At 38.8% G+C, this 19,190-nt stretch overlaps 1 protein-coding gene across 4 annotated transcripts in view; it reads right to left on the bottom strand.

Annotated features, from left to right (window-relative positions):
* Nucleotides 1–2,515: 2,515 nt before the first annotated feature.
* The window catches only part of RASSF3 (Ras association domain family member 3), a 158,964-nt gene continuing 142,289 nt past the window's right edge, over nucleotides 2,516–19,190 (bottom strand). For all 4 annotated transcript variants that reach the window (XM_065558248.1, XM_024108067.3, XM_065558260.1 and 1 more), the window contains 4 exons: nucleotides 13,094–13,201; nucleotides 9,450–9,717; nucleotides 7,254–7,369; nucleotides 2,516–5,273 (listed from right to left, as the gene is read on the bottom strand). In XM_065558248.1, the coding sequence (XP_065414320.1) occupies nucleotides 5,124–5,273; nucleotides 7,254–7,369; nucleotides 9,450–9,717; nucleotides 13,094–13,201 (642 nt within the window). In that variant the 3' untranslated portion in view covers nucleotides 2,516–5,123. The remainder of the gene's footprint in view (nucleotides 5,274–7,253; nucleotides 7,370–9,449; nucleotides 9,718–13,093; nucleotides 13,202–19,190) is intronic.

Genomic DNA, 19,190 nt, shown 5'->3' with positions numbered 1-19,190 from the left:
GAAAATTCTACTGGGTACCCATCTGCATCTTTAAAGACTTAAAAACCTTTGAAAATCTGGCCCCGGTGACCAGAACCAGTCTGTCAATTCACTAACTATACTTAATAGTTCCTTTGTTTAATAAATCAGGTAGTTTTAAATGCAAAACTTGTTTACCTAAACTTTTTTTCTTACGTATCCAGCACATTTAATGTAGTTTTATTTAGCTCAATTTTTTGTACATTTAATTGAATTTCAATTTCTATCCAAATGCGTCTTGACACACATCATCAGTAAACAAACATTATCTAGTAAATAAGAAATGTGTTACTCACCATTCTCTAACATAAAACATTTAAAAATTAAGAGAAGGAATAGATGTATTTTATGCTATATAATTACTTAAATGTGTATAGATAGTGTTCTCCTATTTAGCAATAAGTGCCAAATTTAGTACAAAGGCCATGTTTGATTGCAAATCAACATTTTGTAATAGTTATACCAACCAGCGAGAATGAACTTATCTTTAGGAAAATAACTAAAAAGTACCAATGCAAAATAAGGCTAAAATCAAATATTTAAATTAAGGTTTTCTGCTTGTCATGATTAAAATTGGTGCTTTAAATCACTGATTTAAAATCAAACCACCCATGCTTTAATAATCCACCCTTTACACTTTTTCGATGGTTCTCTCATCTATAATTTAAAAGTTTGACTAGTATTTTGTCATCAAAATTAAAAACATAGAAAATTAGCATTTAAGGTTTAATAAATTTTAAAGGACAGCAGATTTTAAAATAATTTAACTTTTATGTCCTTTAATGGTTTAAGAGGTACACTGTTTAAAAACAGGATTTCAAATGTCAGTTTCTTCAATCATGATACTAATACAATATTAAAACCAGATAATTTGAAATACTCCAATCCCTTGTTGGTTTTGCTGTTTGTTTAGCTGTTTGTTTACTTTTTCCATTTTATCATCAATTTGGACAGTGACAAAATCTCAATGTTGCAATGTTTAGAGTTACAACCATTACCAAAAAACCTGTTTATTTTGTTAAAAACTACCCTTTCTATTGGAATTTTAAAGAAAACAATCCATGAAAATATTTCTTCTGCTCTTATGTTTTGTAAAATCATGTTCTTCCAAAACCTACGTTTTGGGTCACCTTTGAGTTGAGCGTGTCCCTTACAAATTCAAAGCACCCTTAATCCAAGTGCTGGTGCTAGAAAATAATGTACTGAATTAAGCCTTTTCTTAACAAGGTTCTTAGGAGACAAGGAATTTTTCTTTTGTTTTATAAATAAATAAATAGCAGCTAGCTTTTAAGTAGCGTTTTTCATCATTAGATCTCACAGTGCTTTACACTTCACCTCCCTGTTCCTAGTTACCTCCATCTTACAGATAGGAAAACTAAGGAACAGAAAGGTGAAGTGACTTGCCCAGCGTCACCCAGGATGACAATAGCAGAGGTGGGAACAGAACCTAAATCTCCAGAATCCTAATCCAATACTGTCAACTAAGCCACCATGAGTGCTTATATTGTTAATCAAACCAGGAGCCAAAATAAAAAATAACTTTATACTGTGCACATATATATATCAAAGTAAATATTTCTTGTCTCATATAAATTACTCCTGGGAGAATTCTGCACCACTGAACAATGCAGAATTTTGCAGAAATTAATGTGCATGCAAAATTTCCTTTCCCCCACAGAAATGGGCTGCAGTGCTGCTGGCCTGCATTAGAGGCCGCTGGACCCAGCAGAGCTCAACTCTCACATAGAAGACACTGCCGGGGAAGGGGGAGAGAGCTAGAGGGTTCCCGGCAGCTTCAGTTCCCAGCATGCCCTGAAGGAAGGAGGCAGTGGTGTGCAGGAAACTCCACACAAGCCCGGGACTGAGCATCAGGCTGTTTTTCCCTCTGGATCCCTGAGCTCTGAGAGGTAGAGAGGGTGAGTGTCTGGGCTGCGGGGACCCTGCAGCTGGGCTCTAGGGGAGTGGGGGTGGGTGTCTGGGCTGGGGGGGCCCTATGACTGGACTCTGGGGGGAAAGAGGTGTGGGTATCTGGACAATGGGGGGCCCTGCAGCTGGGCTCTGGGGGGAGGGGTTGCAGGTGTCTGGCCCCCTGGCTGGGCTCTGGAGGAGAGAGGGCAGAGAAACAGGAACTGGGTTGTCATAGGGGTTTCTTTAACTCTCTCCTCCTGGGGGAATTTGTGTGTGTGTGTATTGTTACAGACATACTTGCTGACAGGTATTTTGAAATAAATTATCAAAATAATTGAAACTGCCATGATTATGTAGTGTTATTTTGACAAATAAAATTTGCAGAATTTTAAAATATTGTGCGCAGAATTTTTTTTTTGGCGCAGAATTCCCCCCAGAGTAATAAAGCTTAATTTGTGCTTAAAAGGAGGCTGTATTTTGCCAAGTACCTTCCTTATAAAGAGGTCTTATTTAGCATTAAATGAACACAGCATGAACTTCAGGTAATACAATATTAGCAAGGTAAATAAACACCACACAAATGACAAAGTACTGCCAACTTCAACTTTAATAATGGAACTATCATTTGCCATTTCAATAACAACATCAAGGGGAATAAAAACTTCCCTATAAAAATAAAATTAAACTTGTCAAAATTATAAATAGTATAACTTTTTTTTTTAAAGACATAAATTTTAAAGGTTTCCCTGCATTGCCCCCAGGTCATTTAATCATAATTCTGGTACCATCACATAATGAATACAAAACAGTTCTGTAACAAAGTTTTGACAGCTTGATCATTTGATAATAAAATTAAAAACAAAAAAATGGGCCAGATTTGACCATTTCTTTTAAATTAAAGCTGTTGTAGTAACCAGTGTGTAAAAAAATAAAACAAAACAGTCTTAACAATTAACTGTGGACTAAGACAAAATTAAAATACAGTAAGGTTTTATTTCCAAATTAAAACTTGTAGTGCATAAGACACTGATTGAGGTTTTGGCTAAAGCAAATGAAGATGCCCACTTTAAAGACAGATAATTTAGTTCAAGTAAAAAAATTCACATATCTATAAACTACAGACTCAAACAGTGTTGAAATCTGAAGAACAAATGGTTCAACGTTAACTATTATCTAATGATTACATTGTTATGGGTAACACTACATAAATTAAGTGGATGTTAATAGAATACCCATCCATATGCTGTAGTATTTATAGAAAAACAATGTTAACAAAATGTAAAAGTACTCCCTGAACCATTGTGGTAAAGTGTCTCACTTTGATGATAAACGTCCCACATGCCCTACAATGTTACATGTGAAATAAAATAAAAACAAACAAGATATACCATATATATTTTTATAGTTAGTCCTACTTTTTAAGTTCTCTTAACACTTTAAAATGTATGATTGTCTTGATGTGTTTGCAAAAAATATCCCTCCCCCCCCCTCCAAAAAGGCACAATTATGTCAAATTCATATAAAGAACAGAAACAGTTTGGAGTTTCACAGCGTATCCACTAGGTGTCACCAAAGTGTCAACTATTCCTTGGGAATTCACAATGAACATCTTTACGGTAAGAGAAACAACTGCTGTTCTTGAATTGTCATCACTATTTATCCATTTCTTTACTAGCATAAATCCTGACACACACACCCCATGTGGTTATGACTAAAACTTGTCAGTTATTCAAACCTTCTTCATGCTTTTATTGCACACCCATTTCTTTGGTATCTTTGAACGTGCTTCTTTAGATAAATATTTCTGAAAGAATAACAATTAAATTTACAGTAAAGTACAAAATTTTCTTTTGCTACATTTTTTTCCTACTCTTAATCAAGTAAATCAGCAGTGTACAGAATTTGGTAATTAGCTGTTGGACCATTTTTTAAAAATATAATTATTAGAAAAAAATTCAAATGACCAGAACTGGAGTTATTAAGCCATTCATCTACAACATGACCAATATATTCTAATTCTCTGCTTCCTTGGAAATACAAACAAGAAATTCTACTTCTCTTTAAGTAAACACACTAGTGGAGGATGCTTTCATGTCTTCATAAGATTGGACAATTTCAAATTGTCCATCCTAAAAAATGGCTCTTTGTCCTCAGTTGAAAGATCTGATTTCAGTTAAACCAGTGTACCTGCATCTATATTTCTAACCTAGACATTCAGTGACCAATTAGGTGGGTGCTCCTTATAAAAATGAGATATACTCACTACCCACGTTTCAAAATTCAAGCAGGTAACAGCTCATTAAGTTTGTTGCACATCTCAAACCACACATGCTTTCACATGTTTAGGAACTAGCTTCTTCGCTATAGGCAGTTTAATTTCCACTAATACTTAGCTTCCTTCCTTCCTTCTATCCTCATTTCTATTCTAGTGAGAATGTACACAATTCTAAAAACTTATTCACAATATTAGAACATCCTAAAACTTTTTTATAACTACTCACTATGAAAAATAAAATTCCATTTCTTCTTCTATATTTGTATTTCCACTCTACATCAATCTTCCATCAGCTATTACAGCACTTCCTCACCTCTTGCCTTCTTTTCAACTTGCTCTTTACTTTCTCCAGTAAGACTACTTTAAAACCTTCCACAATTTCACAGAACCTCAAAGGTTTTACATCCCTTCCACCTATAACTGTTTTCTCACAAATTACACAGTAAATATTTGAAAACAGAAAGGTAGTGCAAATCTATTTAACCTCAAACATAGTGCTCCAATCTGATTTTTGTTCACACATGGCTAAGCGGTTTTATTAATTTTTAAAATGATCAATTTGCACTTCCTTACTTTTAAAGCTATCATTAATATTAAAGCAAATAATAAAAAGAGGTAAAAAAATTCTTATTTGTTAGCATCCTAGATAACAGATTCAGAGCTTACACAAAGGTAACCTGGAAAGCCCTCTAAGGCACAAGAGGGGATTGCAAGTTGATGTACAAACATGCAGAATTCCTTACTTATAGGTGCAAGACTCTAAGTGCCCTGATTTATGGGTCTAAATCTATAGAAAAGTACAGGTAACCCTCGCTTGACAAACCAGTCTTCTGAATAAAGAAAACTAATCTTTGCTGCTGTTCTGTACATTTGGGTTTGGCATGCTCCATGGCATTTTTCCTGAGTGTTCTTTGGCCCCACTTTAACCTGGTTTCCACACCCCACCAAGGGCTTCTTCAAGTTTGTCTTTGTAGGCTGCATAACGCCTCTTTAAGATCTGTAGTTGCTCATCTTCCTCTTTGTCCAGTATACGCAAGAAGTTCTGCAGTTCAGGAAGGCTAAAGGCTTCCCACTGGGGGGGGGGAAATGGGAAAGACTGATGTAGTGAACCAGAAATACACAAGTTACTCAGGTTGTATTTTGAGAGAGACACTGTCAACTCAAAATCTATTCTGCATCAAGAGAAGAGCTAAAAATAGTTTTTCATACTAGGCTGGAGGTCCCTCCTGCCAATTTCTGTGGTTTTGCAAACATTTTTTTCTTTTTTAAACGTTTCTCTTCTCTGTGAGGAACAATGGGGAATCTAACTACTCAGGAAGTGTCTGCAAATCCACAAAATAAACACAATGGGGGGAAAAAAACAGAAAAAAATTTCTCTACACTCTTTTACAGCATTACTAGACATTACCTGTAACAAATAATACATTAATACAATGCATTTCCAGACACAAGACTGAGTTTTAATTTGATGGTAGCCACTTAATCCTAACGAAGTCAATGAATGAAAGTTGGAACTAAGTAATTTCATCTACGTCCTAATAAAAGTGTTACTGTATGGCAGGGGTAGTCAATAGGCAGACCACAGGCCAAATCCGGACCACCAACACTTTTGAATTGACCCCGGAATCTTTTTATTTACTTATTATTGTTATTTTTTTAATTATGTTTTCTGGAGTCTGGACCTGGACTATACCTTGACCAAGAAACGTGGACCTTGGCAAAAAATAATTGACTACTCCTGCTATATGGTGTACAAAAGCCAAGTTAACACAATTTGCACAGTTAAAATAAAAAGGAAATATAAAGTTAAGTTTCCTACAGAAACGTCAACTTGGCCACGTTACACATATGTATAAATTTCTATCCCTGTTTTTCTTGTAGTATACATTTTGACAAATGGCAATAAATTAAAACTATACAGAATGTGCAGAGTAGCAGTTAATGTTGCTGTATTTACATTAAATTTCATGGTTACTGACAATTTAAATTACAACTTGGAACTTTAAAAACATTGCACTGACATAGAAGAAAATGAAATGCAAAAAACTCTTTTTTTAAATGGTCTGATGCTTAATAATATTAGTATTGACATGGTCCCAAGTAGGCTTTGAACTTCACATCTGACTGAGGTAAAAGGATTGGGAGGGAAGAATTCCAACCTTTGCAGTTGCTGTAGTTGTCTGGTTAACTATGGTTAACAGTGGGACTATTCATGTGACTAGAGATACACTCGTCCCTAGTCCCTAACCATTTCCAATTGTTGATTCCCAGTGGGATCTGCTTTGGAGGTGAGGGTGGAGGAGATTTTGTTTCAATGAAATATTTACAAATCACTGTGATGCAAACCATTCCGGTAGCAGCCTAAGAGCACCAGCCAACCTCCTGGCCAGGTTAGGCAGGGAAAATGTACATTGTGATGTCACAAAGAGAGTGGGGCTTTTGATTAAATGCTGCTAAAAATGTGAGATACCCAAGTATGCTCACAAATGATTTACATAATAACTTTAATACTCAATTATCATAATTAAATAATTTTAATATCCAACCAGTTATTTTAAAACTTGGTTGTGGATGTACTGTGCTTTGAGGACTATTTAATTTAAATTTCAGTAACTTTTTAGTATTGAGGGAGCGGGAGAGTTTGTTTTCAAAACGGGAAGTTTTTCTCACCATTGCAGAACTCAAAACATTAAGAGATGTTGCTCACCCTTCCCCTGTACTCCCTCCAAAAGTATGTATTCAGCCTTGAACAAAGCCCAAGAATAGAAAAATTCAGCCCAAGGTGAATTGTTCAGAAAGGTGTATCCCATGTGAAAGGGGGGCAGGGGGTCTAAAACGAACACTCTCTTCTAGCTGCACTGCAGTACTCACTGCTTTAATATTCCATGCTTGAAATAACCTGCATAGCTACTTTTGGTCAGTATTTCACAATTTTGTGTACAGTTATATAGACACTAAAATGGATCATCATGAAAAGACACTTCAGAGAGAGAGAATGAGTGTATTTAATAGATCAGTGAAGCTAAACAAAAAAGACACAGATGTAACTTACCATAACCTCTCCAGTTTCATGCTCACGCAGAACAAAACTGAGTGTTTCTGTGCTGGGGCCTGCTACCAAACGCAGATAGAGGGGATGTTCTCTGTCTGAGAGCTTGCATGTATAAACTGCAGAAGGGGAAGTTACAATTATTATTCAGTTTTACAAATAAAATATTCAACTATTAATAGAAAGTGTGCTAGGGATCAAAATCTTTAAAAAACAAACAATCCACTCTCCACCCCAAAATATACACTTGTAGCTACGAAACCTTTGCACTGCTGGGGAGATTTTTGTACAAACAGCTGTTGCTGGGAAGGCTGAGCAGAATGTGTTGTGCATAATAGAGTGCAATAACTGACACTCAAAACTGAATGAACTGGTTCTTAGCCAACGTTAATATTTATTTTAATGCATATGCAAAAGAAACAAGAAAACAGAAAAAACCCCAGCAGCATAATGGCACATAACAAGAACAGAAACAAAAGTTTTAAACCTGGGAAATTAGCTGGTAATTTTCAGACTTCCTTCTGCATCACCATTCTACACAGGGTGTCCAAGGGCACAATGTGGCTACAGGTATTTCCCACCCTCACCCATCCCAAGGATCCTTAAGTGACAGGAGGACAAACACAGGGCTTAAATCTTGTTGAGGGAAGCAAGAGCCTTCCCTCCACTTCCATGTCTGTATGATATGGGGGCCCTATTTGAAAGCTATAGGATTGGAGCTTCTGGCATTTTGTATTTGAGGTCCAATTCTTGCTGTGGCAGGCCACCGCCATTAGAACTTCTAAAGAAAAGGCTTCAGTGAAGGTTCCACATACACTCTCTGAGACATGCACACTGTCTACAAGACAACACTGCCTGTTTAGATGGAATGACTGCTGGCAAGAAGTGTCATATTTCAGCTGGCTGCTGTCATTGTCAGTTCAAGCAGCTGGATTCCAAGTGTGAGAGCAAGAAGCTGACAAAATGAAAATGCCCCTTGAGTATCTATTTTTGCTTTTCATTTGGCATTTCCTGATGTACATGCACTCCTTGCTTTTAACAGCATTTAGTGCAAGGAGAGATTCCTCTGTGTACAGATGAACTAACCCAGGAGAGAATCACATCAAGCACATTAACAGACTGAAAAAACACCTGTTACATTCCAGGGGAATGTTACCTTTGGAACTCTACTGCTACCTATTTTCCAATATCACTAAGCATAAGTCAAAAAACATAAGAAATTAATATTTTCTATCTTGACACTGAGCCACATTGTAGACTGTAGGTGACAGTATATAGATGCCTATTCATTTTTGCAGCATTAGCTATTCAGCTAAAACAGTATTTTAAAAGAATAAGTTTATATAACTATCCAATTCTTCTGCTTGCTTCCTCCAATTTATTATCTCAGTCTTATCATAAAGCTCAGCCAGCTACCAAGTACATCTGCTCCAAGTCCCAATTTCTAGCAGATATTGAGTCAATCCATTCCACTGTACGACCAGGATCCACCATTATGGAAATCTACAACTGCCTGTACATTGCAGCCACCATAACTCATGTCTCTACCACCCACCCTAGCAACCTCACGTTCGCAATGAAAAGCATCTTCGAGGAGACTAGCGGTCAGCCAAAAATCACTCTCTGGATCCTCCTAGATAGGAGTGAAGCCACCTCAGAGTGGTTCCCCACTCCTTTCTATGAGGGACCACAGACAAACTGCAAAGTCCTATTCCTACACATCACCTACCTAAGAGACTTACACTCCCATCATACTATTACCCATTCCAGCAAATCCTCATTCCCTGTAAGTATAATTATAAAACAACAAATACCTTTCTCTTTATATATTCTTATCCCCCTATGTCCTTATTCCCAAAACATCTTACCATCCATTGCCTAAACCAAGATGGCTCTACAAAGGAACAAACCCCAGGGCCTCACTCCTCAGATAATAATGCTTTCTCATCTTACTCTCCAAATACCTGAAAAATAGCCAATCTGCTCCCACAACCAGAAAAGACATCATCCCCCCACACACACCATCTCTCACAGAGCACAAAATAAGAACCTGTAACCTGAATTTATGGAAATGAGAGAGTTATCGTCACCTCTCCCGTATCTGCCCTCTCCCATCCTGCTCATCTCAAACATAGCTATAGTACCCCTCCCAACCCTTTGCCCATTCCAACATCAAAAGACAACACATCTAAATTATACCTTGATCTTCCTTGTGACAGCGTTTATAAAGTGCAAACTTGGCAGGATTGTCAAACACTACAAATTTTTTGAGCAATGCCTCAATAACTTCACGAACAGTGTTAATGCTGCTTATATGAAGCTTATTCACGTAGCCTGGAGGCAGGTAAAAGGAAGTCTCATTGTTATTGTGAGCATGCTCTCCTGGATTCACAGAAGTCTGTACAGTAATAGGTCTGCATAGTTCCATCTGAACTTTGATGAAGCCAGTGTAAGTCCCATTTGAGTTCTGCAGCAGGAAGACAAGCACAATATTTTATAAAATTAATAGTGACCTATTTATTATGACAGCATCAATAGCAATAAAGTACAGATTGCAATGGACTCTTTAAAATGTGCTGCTATGATACATGAGGCAAATATTTTTTCTAAGAGTCAGTGTTTTACGCAGTCAGACACATTCACCTATTCCTCCATGGCTGCCACAAAATTCACTTTAGTTTTTGGAATTACTAAGAGATCTAGATAGGCATCAAGCAAATAATCCTATGAAAGCTAATGGTAAATTTTCAGTCTTGGTAGAAAATTTAAGCAGCCGCCTCACCAGGCTACAAACTGATGGTGGAAACGGGGAAACAACTGCAGAGAGAGAACTGGTATTCCCAACAAGCTGCCAGAGCTCTGCTTTGGCAGGTTACAAAGTGGAGATCCCACTACTGCATACAAACAATTAATCCATGTTTTGAGCTCACACTGTGGTTAAAAAATTGGGGAAAAAATTGAGATAAGTTTGCAAGATACTGGCTTGTTATTTTATATTATAAATTTATTATTCATATTAGTCAGGAAGCATGTGAGATCTTGTAATTCAAACTGTGACCTCAAATTAACCTTTACAGTTCATAACACAGATGTTAGAAAATTTACAAAATTTTACAAATGAAAACTTGTTCAGTGGTTTCCTTCAATTTTAAATATAAATATATATTTTTTAAAGCACAAAGGAAAAAAATTAACAGGTTTGAGAAAAGTGCCACTGAAAGACTCTGTATGAAAGAAGAATAAAACCAAAGCATCTCCTTTTTACCTATCCCTCTTCCACTTATTTGACTTATTCTATGGTATACTTCCACATGAAACAAAATCTAAACTAGAGAGAATACATTTTGAGATTGTCAAACTAGTATAGTCATGAACTTCCCCACAAACACATTCACATACTTTTTATTATTTAAAATAGGCAGAGTTGGTAGCAATTCCTAATATTAAGGTTGCCCAACATTTCCCATTACAAGACCCTTTTTTTAAGTTGCTTATAACTTTGCCAAACCCACTGTGAAACTCACTGGGAAAGCACATCCATCTGTTCTCCCTTTTCCCCTGCTCCGCATGCTGGTCCACAGAGGGTGACATCCTACTACTGCTAGCAGTTACTACATTAGCTCAAGTAGCAGGTGGGTGGGTGGGTGTGTCTGTAGGTTCCAATCCTGCTAATGACCCATGTCAACATGGTGGAATTTGTTTTTTCTGTTTACTTTTTAAAAAAAAACTAGGAAAAAGCACACACACACACACAGAGTGTTAAAAGAGCATTATTAAGGTAGCAAAGTCAAGCACTCAACAATTAGGAAATGCCACAAGTTACTGTACATCCTTAATTTGGCCCCCTTGTGCATATGCATTATGTTACAGTCTTTAATTACCTGATCATATACTGTTTTTTCCACAGGACTCCTGACGGACTGGCTGTGGGAATAAGTCCGAGTTGTGTGGTAAAGGAAGCTATTGTCTAAAGGTTCCCTACCTCATTTGTTGCAGAAACTGGAAGGTGTGTAGTAAATGAAGCAAGGGTTAAGGTAGTTGAATGCTGCCCTGGAGCACTGGATTCTATTCCTGCTTCTGCTGCAGAGTTCTTATGGGATGCTAGCCATGTCATGTAAGCCAAAAAAATTCACGCAGGTGGTCACTAATTGTGTGTTCTTCATTTTCTAGGGGTCTGACTTGAGACCCTGGGGTCTGATTTGCAGAAGTGCTAAGCTCTCACAGCTGCAATGGAAGCCAGTGGGAGATGTGCTTTGAATATGTGAAGTGCTATATAATGCTAACTAAGTATTCTGAAAAGTCGATTTCAAGGTGTCTCAAATGGGGCACCCAAAATTAGTAGGTACTTGTGATCTTTCTGTGCCTCAGTTCCTCATCTATAAAATGGAGATGATACTAGTCCCTCACCTCACGGAGGAGTTGTGAAAAATACCTTCATTAATATTAGTGAAACAGATACTATAGTGATAAGTGCCACAGAAAAGCCTGTGAGGAAATTAATAATTCTATTCAAACCCTCTCTGAATATAAATACAGCTTGGGGGCCAAACACTGAAAAATGAGACGACAAAATATTGAATACCTGCTCATTAAAGACTGCATAATGCATATGCACAAGAGAGCTGAAATTTTGGCATTTCCTAGCTTCTGGGCACTAGACTTTGCAACCGGAATAATGTTTTTAACAGAGTTTCTGTTTGTAATATTATATATGTGCAGATATATTTGCATATATTTTATATTAAAACCACACTCTACAATATAACTTTGTATACATACGTAACACAAGGTCACACACAGTTGTGCAATGCTTAAAGCTGTGATTGTCAAAGGGGGTTAGATGCCCAAATTCTATTGCAATTCAATGGGAATTGGGTGCCTAATAGACTTACCCCTTTGAATATCTCAGGCTAAACGCTTATGCTAACCCAACCAACATGGAAAGTTTCTTATTGTAATTAGTTCTGAAAACAAGTGATTAGTCAAATGTTACTGCGTTACAGGGCTTTTGGCAACGTGATTTTACAAGTATTAATTCCAAACCATATGAAAATACATAAACATCAGTTTAGTAGATAAGGCTTGCATATATGAAGTAATTTAGAATGTAACAGAACTTCAAAGTTTGGATGTACAGTACATCTAATGGAACATAAAAGGATCTGACAATTTATATATAGATTGAGTTATAACATTTTAGCCAGGTAAATATGGATTTTATTAATAAACTTAATCACAGAACTAGTATAGAAGATTTAGAAGTTAAGAATCAGTGTGCATCTTAACTTCTTTATTATGTAAAAAGTTTATTTATATTCTTATCACACTGAAAACCTACTTCTTAAAACCATCCCCAGAAATCAAACTTTCTGAAATTAATGTAAAAACTGTCATAACTAAAAGTTATTTTTGCTTGATTTAACATATTTGGGTGCCATGGTAATGTAGTTTTATAAGAGACATACTTATAGACAGTCTGATAAAAATAAACAGCCATCTTCTCCCTGTGCTGGCTGTACTGGTATAATTGAGAGGTTCTGATGGAAGGAATCCATTTATTTATTGACAGTTGAGAGTATTTTAAAAATGTTAACTTTTCACAACACCATGTATAGGTTTGTGGTTTCTACCCTTATCCCATTAACCCCAAACAAATGAGGGGTGAAAGTGGCTTAAATACATTTCAGGGCTAAGAAATGGCCCTTTTCCTGTAGTACACTACAAAGTCATTAAGCCATAGTTGCACACGAAAAATGCTAAAGACAAAGTGACAAATAATGCATTATATGGAGTTACATTCAGCTATTCAATTATAAACTACAGCAGTTCTATGTGAATCTTACCAAGGTCATCTTTAATTTGTCAGTGACAGATGAATTATAGTTTTGAATCTTCTCTTTAACTTCTTCTTTACTGAGATACGTGTGGGTTTCTCTCTCTTTCTGAACATCCTAGAACAAAACAAACATTGACAATCATAGAAAATCCAGAAAAAAAACAACAGTTCCTTTACGTTCTAGGCTATGAGCCAACAGTGAAATCAATCATTACCTTATACAGGCTCCATATACAGCAGTTATCCATGTAGTAATACAAAGATCTAGCAAATGAGGTATGTCAAAAAAAATGCTGTGCTGATCATAAACAGTTAAACTGACACACCCAAAAACACGTGTGTCATTTTTTGGCAACTATTTTTGTTCAAATATTTATTAGCAGCATGCAAAGCAGCTCAACTCATTTCATGATTAGATTTTTTCATTTCAATGTGATGTAATATTTTCCAATCACAAAGTTTGTACAGAATTACATTTAAGGCATATGTAATTAAAAGAAACTATCTCTGCACAAAGCAGAAAAATATATAAGAAATCCAGTACCTGATAAATAAGTATACATTCTTGATTTTAAGTATTGGAATATGGGCACCTCAGCATTCATCAACTTATAATAGTCTATCTTCCTGCTTATATGATACATCACAAGTATGCATCTAGGCATATATTGCTTCTCCAAATTCAAGTTTTTTGTTGTTTTTTTAAGAAGCCCCCATCAGTTTTTCAACTGATGGCTTTACAAGCGATATACTGATTTTACACGCCACTGTAAAACCAATCCTAAGCATTGGCTATTATCCAAAAAAGCATTTGTTCCCAATCCACATTACTGTGGCAAACCAGTGTTATAAATACACTCAGATTTCTATCACTTGCATGAACACCATATATAGTATGAAACTGATTCAGCTCTCAACTTTAATGATTTAAGACCTCTCTTAGGAGAGGAATACATTGGCTTGGAAACATCTGGGTACCTCTGAGCACAGGAGTACTCATGCACCACGTGCACAAAGGTCAAGGGTCAGTATTTTAGACTACCCATCCAAATGGACCCTGGAGGAGTTTGGCCTAAGAAAAGGATTTTCCTGACCTCAAAACCCACTCCTATAACATAATCTCTCTGAGACTTCCCAGCACAGCTGGCAGGCATTTCAGTTTGCCAGAACCGAACCCTGTGACAACACTGTATCTGATGCAGAGCGATATATTTTTGCTTGCCAGAAAGCCTATACAAAGCTGAGAGCTTCAGATTCTTTGATTTTTTACTATATACAAGAATAAAGACACATGACTCTGCCATCCTCCCTACAGCTAAAAAAGAGATGTGGTCAGAGCAAAGGATTGGAAACAAGGAACTCCCAAACTCTAATCCTGGCTCAAACACTAACTTCCTTTGGGGTCTTCGATAAGACAATTTCTGCCTCAGTTTCCCCATTTGTAAAATAAGGATACTGCCTAGCTTAGATATGAACATTACAGCTTTTATGATAAGAATGCTATTAGTTCCTTAATCACAGCATTTTTATCATGAAGTTACAATATTGTGGCACAGTGCTCAACACCACTACAAGCAGGACCAAACCACCTGGAAGTTTTCAGAATCAAGACTCCCCCCCTCTCACTAGAGAAATTAAGAATATTTATCATCCTTTTATTCTTTCCCCTCCTGTAGCCTGTTCCCAGAGAGTGGTAAGTGCAGTAATACTTAGCACTTTAATATAATGCTTTTTATTCCCTTACTACTTTAGGGACTTCTATAGTTTAGCACCTTTGTGCTAAAAATAAACAAATAAAATCAGTAATTTTTTCTTTAAAATAAGAACAAATTTGTTGGAGCAATTTTAATGTTTAGAAATTATTAAATATAAAAGATTGTAGCAATATTACATGTGTAGCAAATAATAAGAATCTGAAAACACCAGCATCCTAAACATTATGTTTTTTGTTTTAAATTTTAAAAAAATATTTTGAGGCAACTACTGCACCCTCAATTTTCATCCCATTACAAAAGATATGAGTAGGGAACGGTGTATTCTGCAATTATTTAGCCACAGAATTTATGGAGCAAGCACCTACCACAGAATTGTGCTCAAGAATCTAAACTTAAATTTTAAAAGTTTCTAGCCCTTATAGTTGTGAACATGTTCTTCCAAATGGGCACTGATTCAGATCCATATTCCTGAGGGGCAGACGGCCTGAAACATTAGCTTTGAGAGGTTGAACTGCCCCATTCATCTCAATAGTGGACATTCTGAACCCTAATAATGCCATTTGAAAATCAAAATGTATAATTATTTTACTGCTGATTGTTTAGCAGATACTTCTAGCTAATGTGTTTGCCCATTTTTGTTGCATGCAGTCATGGATGGGGAAGGAGAGAGTTGACCACTGTCAAGGATTGCTGCATCACCATCCAACAACTACTGTCCAGAGGAGAAAACAACAGGGAACAGGAGGGAAAGAAAAGATTAATCCGCCCTTTCCCAGTGTCAAAAGCCTCAACCCATTTATCTGGTTCCAAAACCAGCTTCCTGTTTCCTTGACAGGGCTACATAGATCATGGAGGGCATAATTTGGCCTGTAGAACTGCTATTAGTGGAGATAACTAAAAGAACCCAACCTGCCTTTTTGTGCTAAAAATAGCGTCCGGGGGGAATTTGTAAAGCACTCACAATGTCCGGGATTTCCCCCCTCCCCCGGCAGAGCAGAGCGAGCGGCTGGGAGGGCTGCAGGAAAGTCCCGGGCTGGACTCCGGAGCAGCTGTAGAGGAGCCGGATCCGCCCTGCATTCTGAGCAAGTGTATCAGCACAAAGTGCAGCCCTCCCCTTTTGCAACTGGGAGCGGTTTCTGCCATGCAGCGTAGCAAAACGGGAGCGAGAGCACTTTGTGCTGATACAAGGGCAGCTCTCCCCTGCAGCCCGGTCCGGCAGCACTGTGCAGGGCCAGGGACCGGGTTTTGTTGTACTGGGGAGCTTAGCCACGTGTGGGGCTCGCACAGAGCCCAACACCCTGTTCTGAGCAGCAGGGTAAGGGGGCCAGGGGGCAGGAGAAGGGGCAGGGAGGTTCTGGAGGGGGCAGTCAAGAAACGGGGGGGGGGGCTTTTGGGGGGGAGTGGAGAAAGTTTTGGGCAGTCAGGGTACAGGTAGGGGGTAGGGTCCTGGGGGGCAGTTGGGGGGGTCTTAGGAGGGGGAAGTTAGGGGACAAGGAACAGGGAGTCTTAGGTAGGGGGTGGGGTTCTGGAGGGCAGTTAGGAGCAGGGGTCCCAGGAGGGGGCAGTCAGGGGACAAGGAGCGGGGGGGTGGGGGACTGGGAGTTCTGGGGGGGAGCTGTCAGGGGGCAGGAGTGGGGAGAGGGATCGGAGCAGTCAGGGGACAGGGAGCAGAGGGGTTTAGATGGGTTGGGAGTTCTGGGGGGGCTGTCAGGGGGTGGGGAGTGGTTGGATGGGGTGTGGGAGTCCCAGGGGTCTGTCTGGGGGTGGGGGTGTGGATAAGGGTTGGGGCAGTCAGGGGACAAGAGGCAGGGAGGCTTAGATAGGGAGTGGAGTCCTGGGGGGCAGTTAGGGGCAGGGGTCCCAGGAGGGGGCAGTCAGGGGACAAGGAACGGGGGGAGGGTTGGGGGTTCTGGGGGGGCGGGAAGTGGGAGGGGCAGGGGCGGGGCTAGGGCGGGGCTCCTCCCGTCCTCTTTTTTGCTTGCTGAAATATGGTAACCCTAGTATAAGTCCATTTTCAGTTACATCAGTACAACTCCACTGATTTATAAGGAAATAAATATCCACTACAGTTTGGAAACCTTGTATGCATCCAACATAGCATGTACAGTAAATTAACAATGGCAGCAATTAAGTACCATGCTGTTCACATGGATTATGGGGGTTGATCGAGAGGCCAGTAAACTCTTCTCTGCAATGACTATGTAAATACATTCTTTCTAAGACTGGGAGTGCTGGCAAGGAACTCATTCATCCTCTATTGCTTTAGCTACACTAACTGGAGGGAAAAATTATTGCAGATTACTTGTTGCAGTGAAGCAGGTCTCTCTCCATTTGTTCCTGCAACAGTTCTTGCTGGCCAGTGAGAGGACAGACCGGTTCAGTTAATCCCCAAATAGATAAGAGTACTACCCCCAACTGTTGCTTTGTCTGTGACCTGAGCACCTGTTCTGTAAATCCTGGCACAGCTCCTTGGAGCAGGTGCATTACAAGTGTACAAATAGTAACAGATGCATACCTCACAATACATTTAATGTATTACATAGATAAATAAATAAATTAATTAAATATATTTTTTTTTAATTAATGGAGATATCCTATCTCCTAGAACTGGAAGGGACCTTGGGTCATTGAGTCGAGTCCAGTCCCCTGCCTTCACTAGCAGGACCAAGTACTGATTTTTGCCCCAGATCCCTAAGTGGCCCCCTCAAGAATTGAACTCACAACCCTGGGTTTAGCAGGCCAATGCTCAAACCACTGGGCTATCCCTCCCCCCATAAAACAGATACAACTGATATATGCATATGGTGCATTTAACCCAGCATACATCACTGAAACAGATTTATTTATGTTTTCATCTGCTAATACAGATTTTGCAAATAGTTGCTTCAGTAGTTAGTCCCAGTGATTGCTTCCAATGGTCTGTCCTACCTACAGTATGTGTCATGAGCACAGAAGTGAAACACAACCACGTCAAGCCATCCTGGCAGAGGCCATAAGCTCTTCTTCACCCAGTGCTAGACAAGGCCACTATGCTGAGTGGGTTTAGTTTTACAATATTTTTGTATAATTGTATTTTGACCAAAACACGGGAACTATACGAGGTGTGGCGTCATACTGAAGCCAGAACACTGGAATGATGTTCTCATTAACAGCTGCAGGCCATGTCATCATCATCTGCTCCTCCCAGTTCAACTGAGAAAATGTGTTTTGCTGCACAGTGTTCTGGGCCTGTTTCCATTCCTGTGCCTCACATTTGTTGTTTTCTCCTCTTGAGGACAATTATAAATGGTGATAAAAACAATATTCAGGACAATTCTATGGAGCCTATGTATAATTTCTTCAGATCCACAACACCAACCTCTCAGCCCAGGGCCAACCTGTTAATTTGCTATGAAATTCAAGAAATATTTTCAGTAGTCTATGAAATAAGCACACATCTCTGGTTCCCAGAATTTCCATTAAATTTGGTAACAAACCTTCAAACTAAGTATAAGAGCTCCTTTGAGTCTCAAACACAAGTTTCTAAGCAGTAGTAGCAGGCAGCAGAGGAGGGGGACGCGTGTGCATTTGTTTCCATCAGGGAGAACAGCTGGGCTGTGATTAAGATACTGGAGAACTGGGTTCAGTTCCCAGCTCTCGCACAGACTTCCTGCATGACCTTTCACAAGTCACCACCTCTCCATGCTTCAGTTCCCCCATCTACAAAATGGGGAAAAATAACACTTCCTTTTTCCCACCCTCTGTCCTGCCTACTTAGATTGTAAGGTCTTTAGGGCTGGGACTGACACGTACTACATGCACGTACAGTCCATAGCATAATAGAACCCCAATCTCAGTTGGGGCCTGTGATAAATGAAGGGGGGGAGCTCCCTTTTATGGACACCCAGACAGCCAATTAGCTATAAAGTCCCTCTTGGTGGCTGCTTGCTTTACCTGTTAAAAAGAAAAGGGAGTGGGCACCTGACCAAAACAGCCAATGGGAAGGCTAGAACTTTTTAAAATGGGGGGAAATTGTCTCTCCGTTCTTCTCAATGGGCTGCAGGGACATGGAGCAGCAATGCTAGAAGCAGGAATGCTGTGTAAGGTTTGAACCAGGTACCTAGAAGGAATCATTGGGATCTGGAATGTTTAGATAGACGCAATCAGGTTTATTTCTTTATTTTGGCTTGTGGACTCTTCTGTGCTAACCCCGGATACTTTTGTTTGCTTGTAACCTTTAAGCTGAACCCCCACAAAAGCTATTTTGGGTGCTTAATTTTTGGAATTGCTCCTTTAAAATCTAGTAAAAGCCTAAGTTTCAGATGTATTTTCTTTCTTTTTGTTTTTAATAAAATTTACCTTTTTTAAGAACAGGGTTGGATTTTTGGTGTCCTAAGAGGTTTGTGCATA

Source organism: Chrysemys picta, chromosome 1, assembly GCF_011386835.1.
Source record: "Chrysemys picta bellii isolate R12L10 chromosome 1, ASM1138683v2, whole genome shotgun sequence".
NCBI lineage: Eukaryota > Metazoa > Chordata > Testudines > Emydidae > Chrysemys > Chrysemys picta.
Note: the sequence above shows the minus strand (reverse complement) of the source record. Positions and strands in the feature narration are given on the sequence as shown.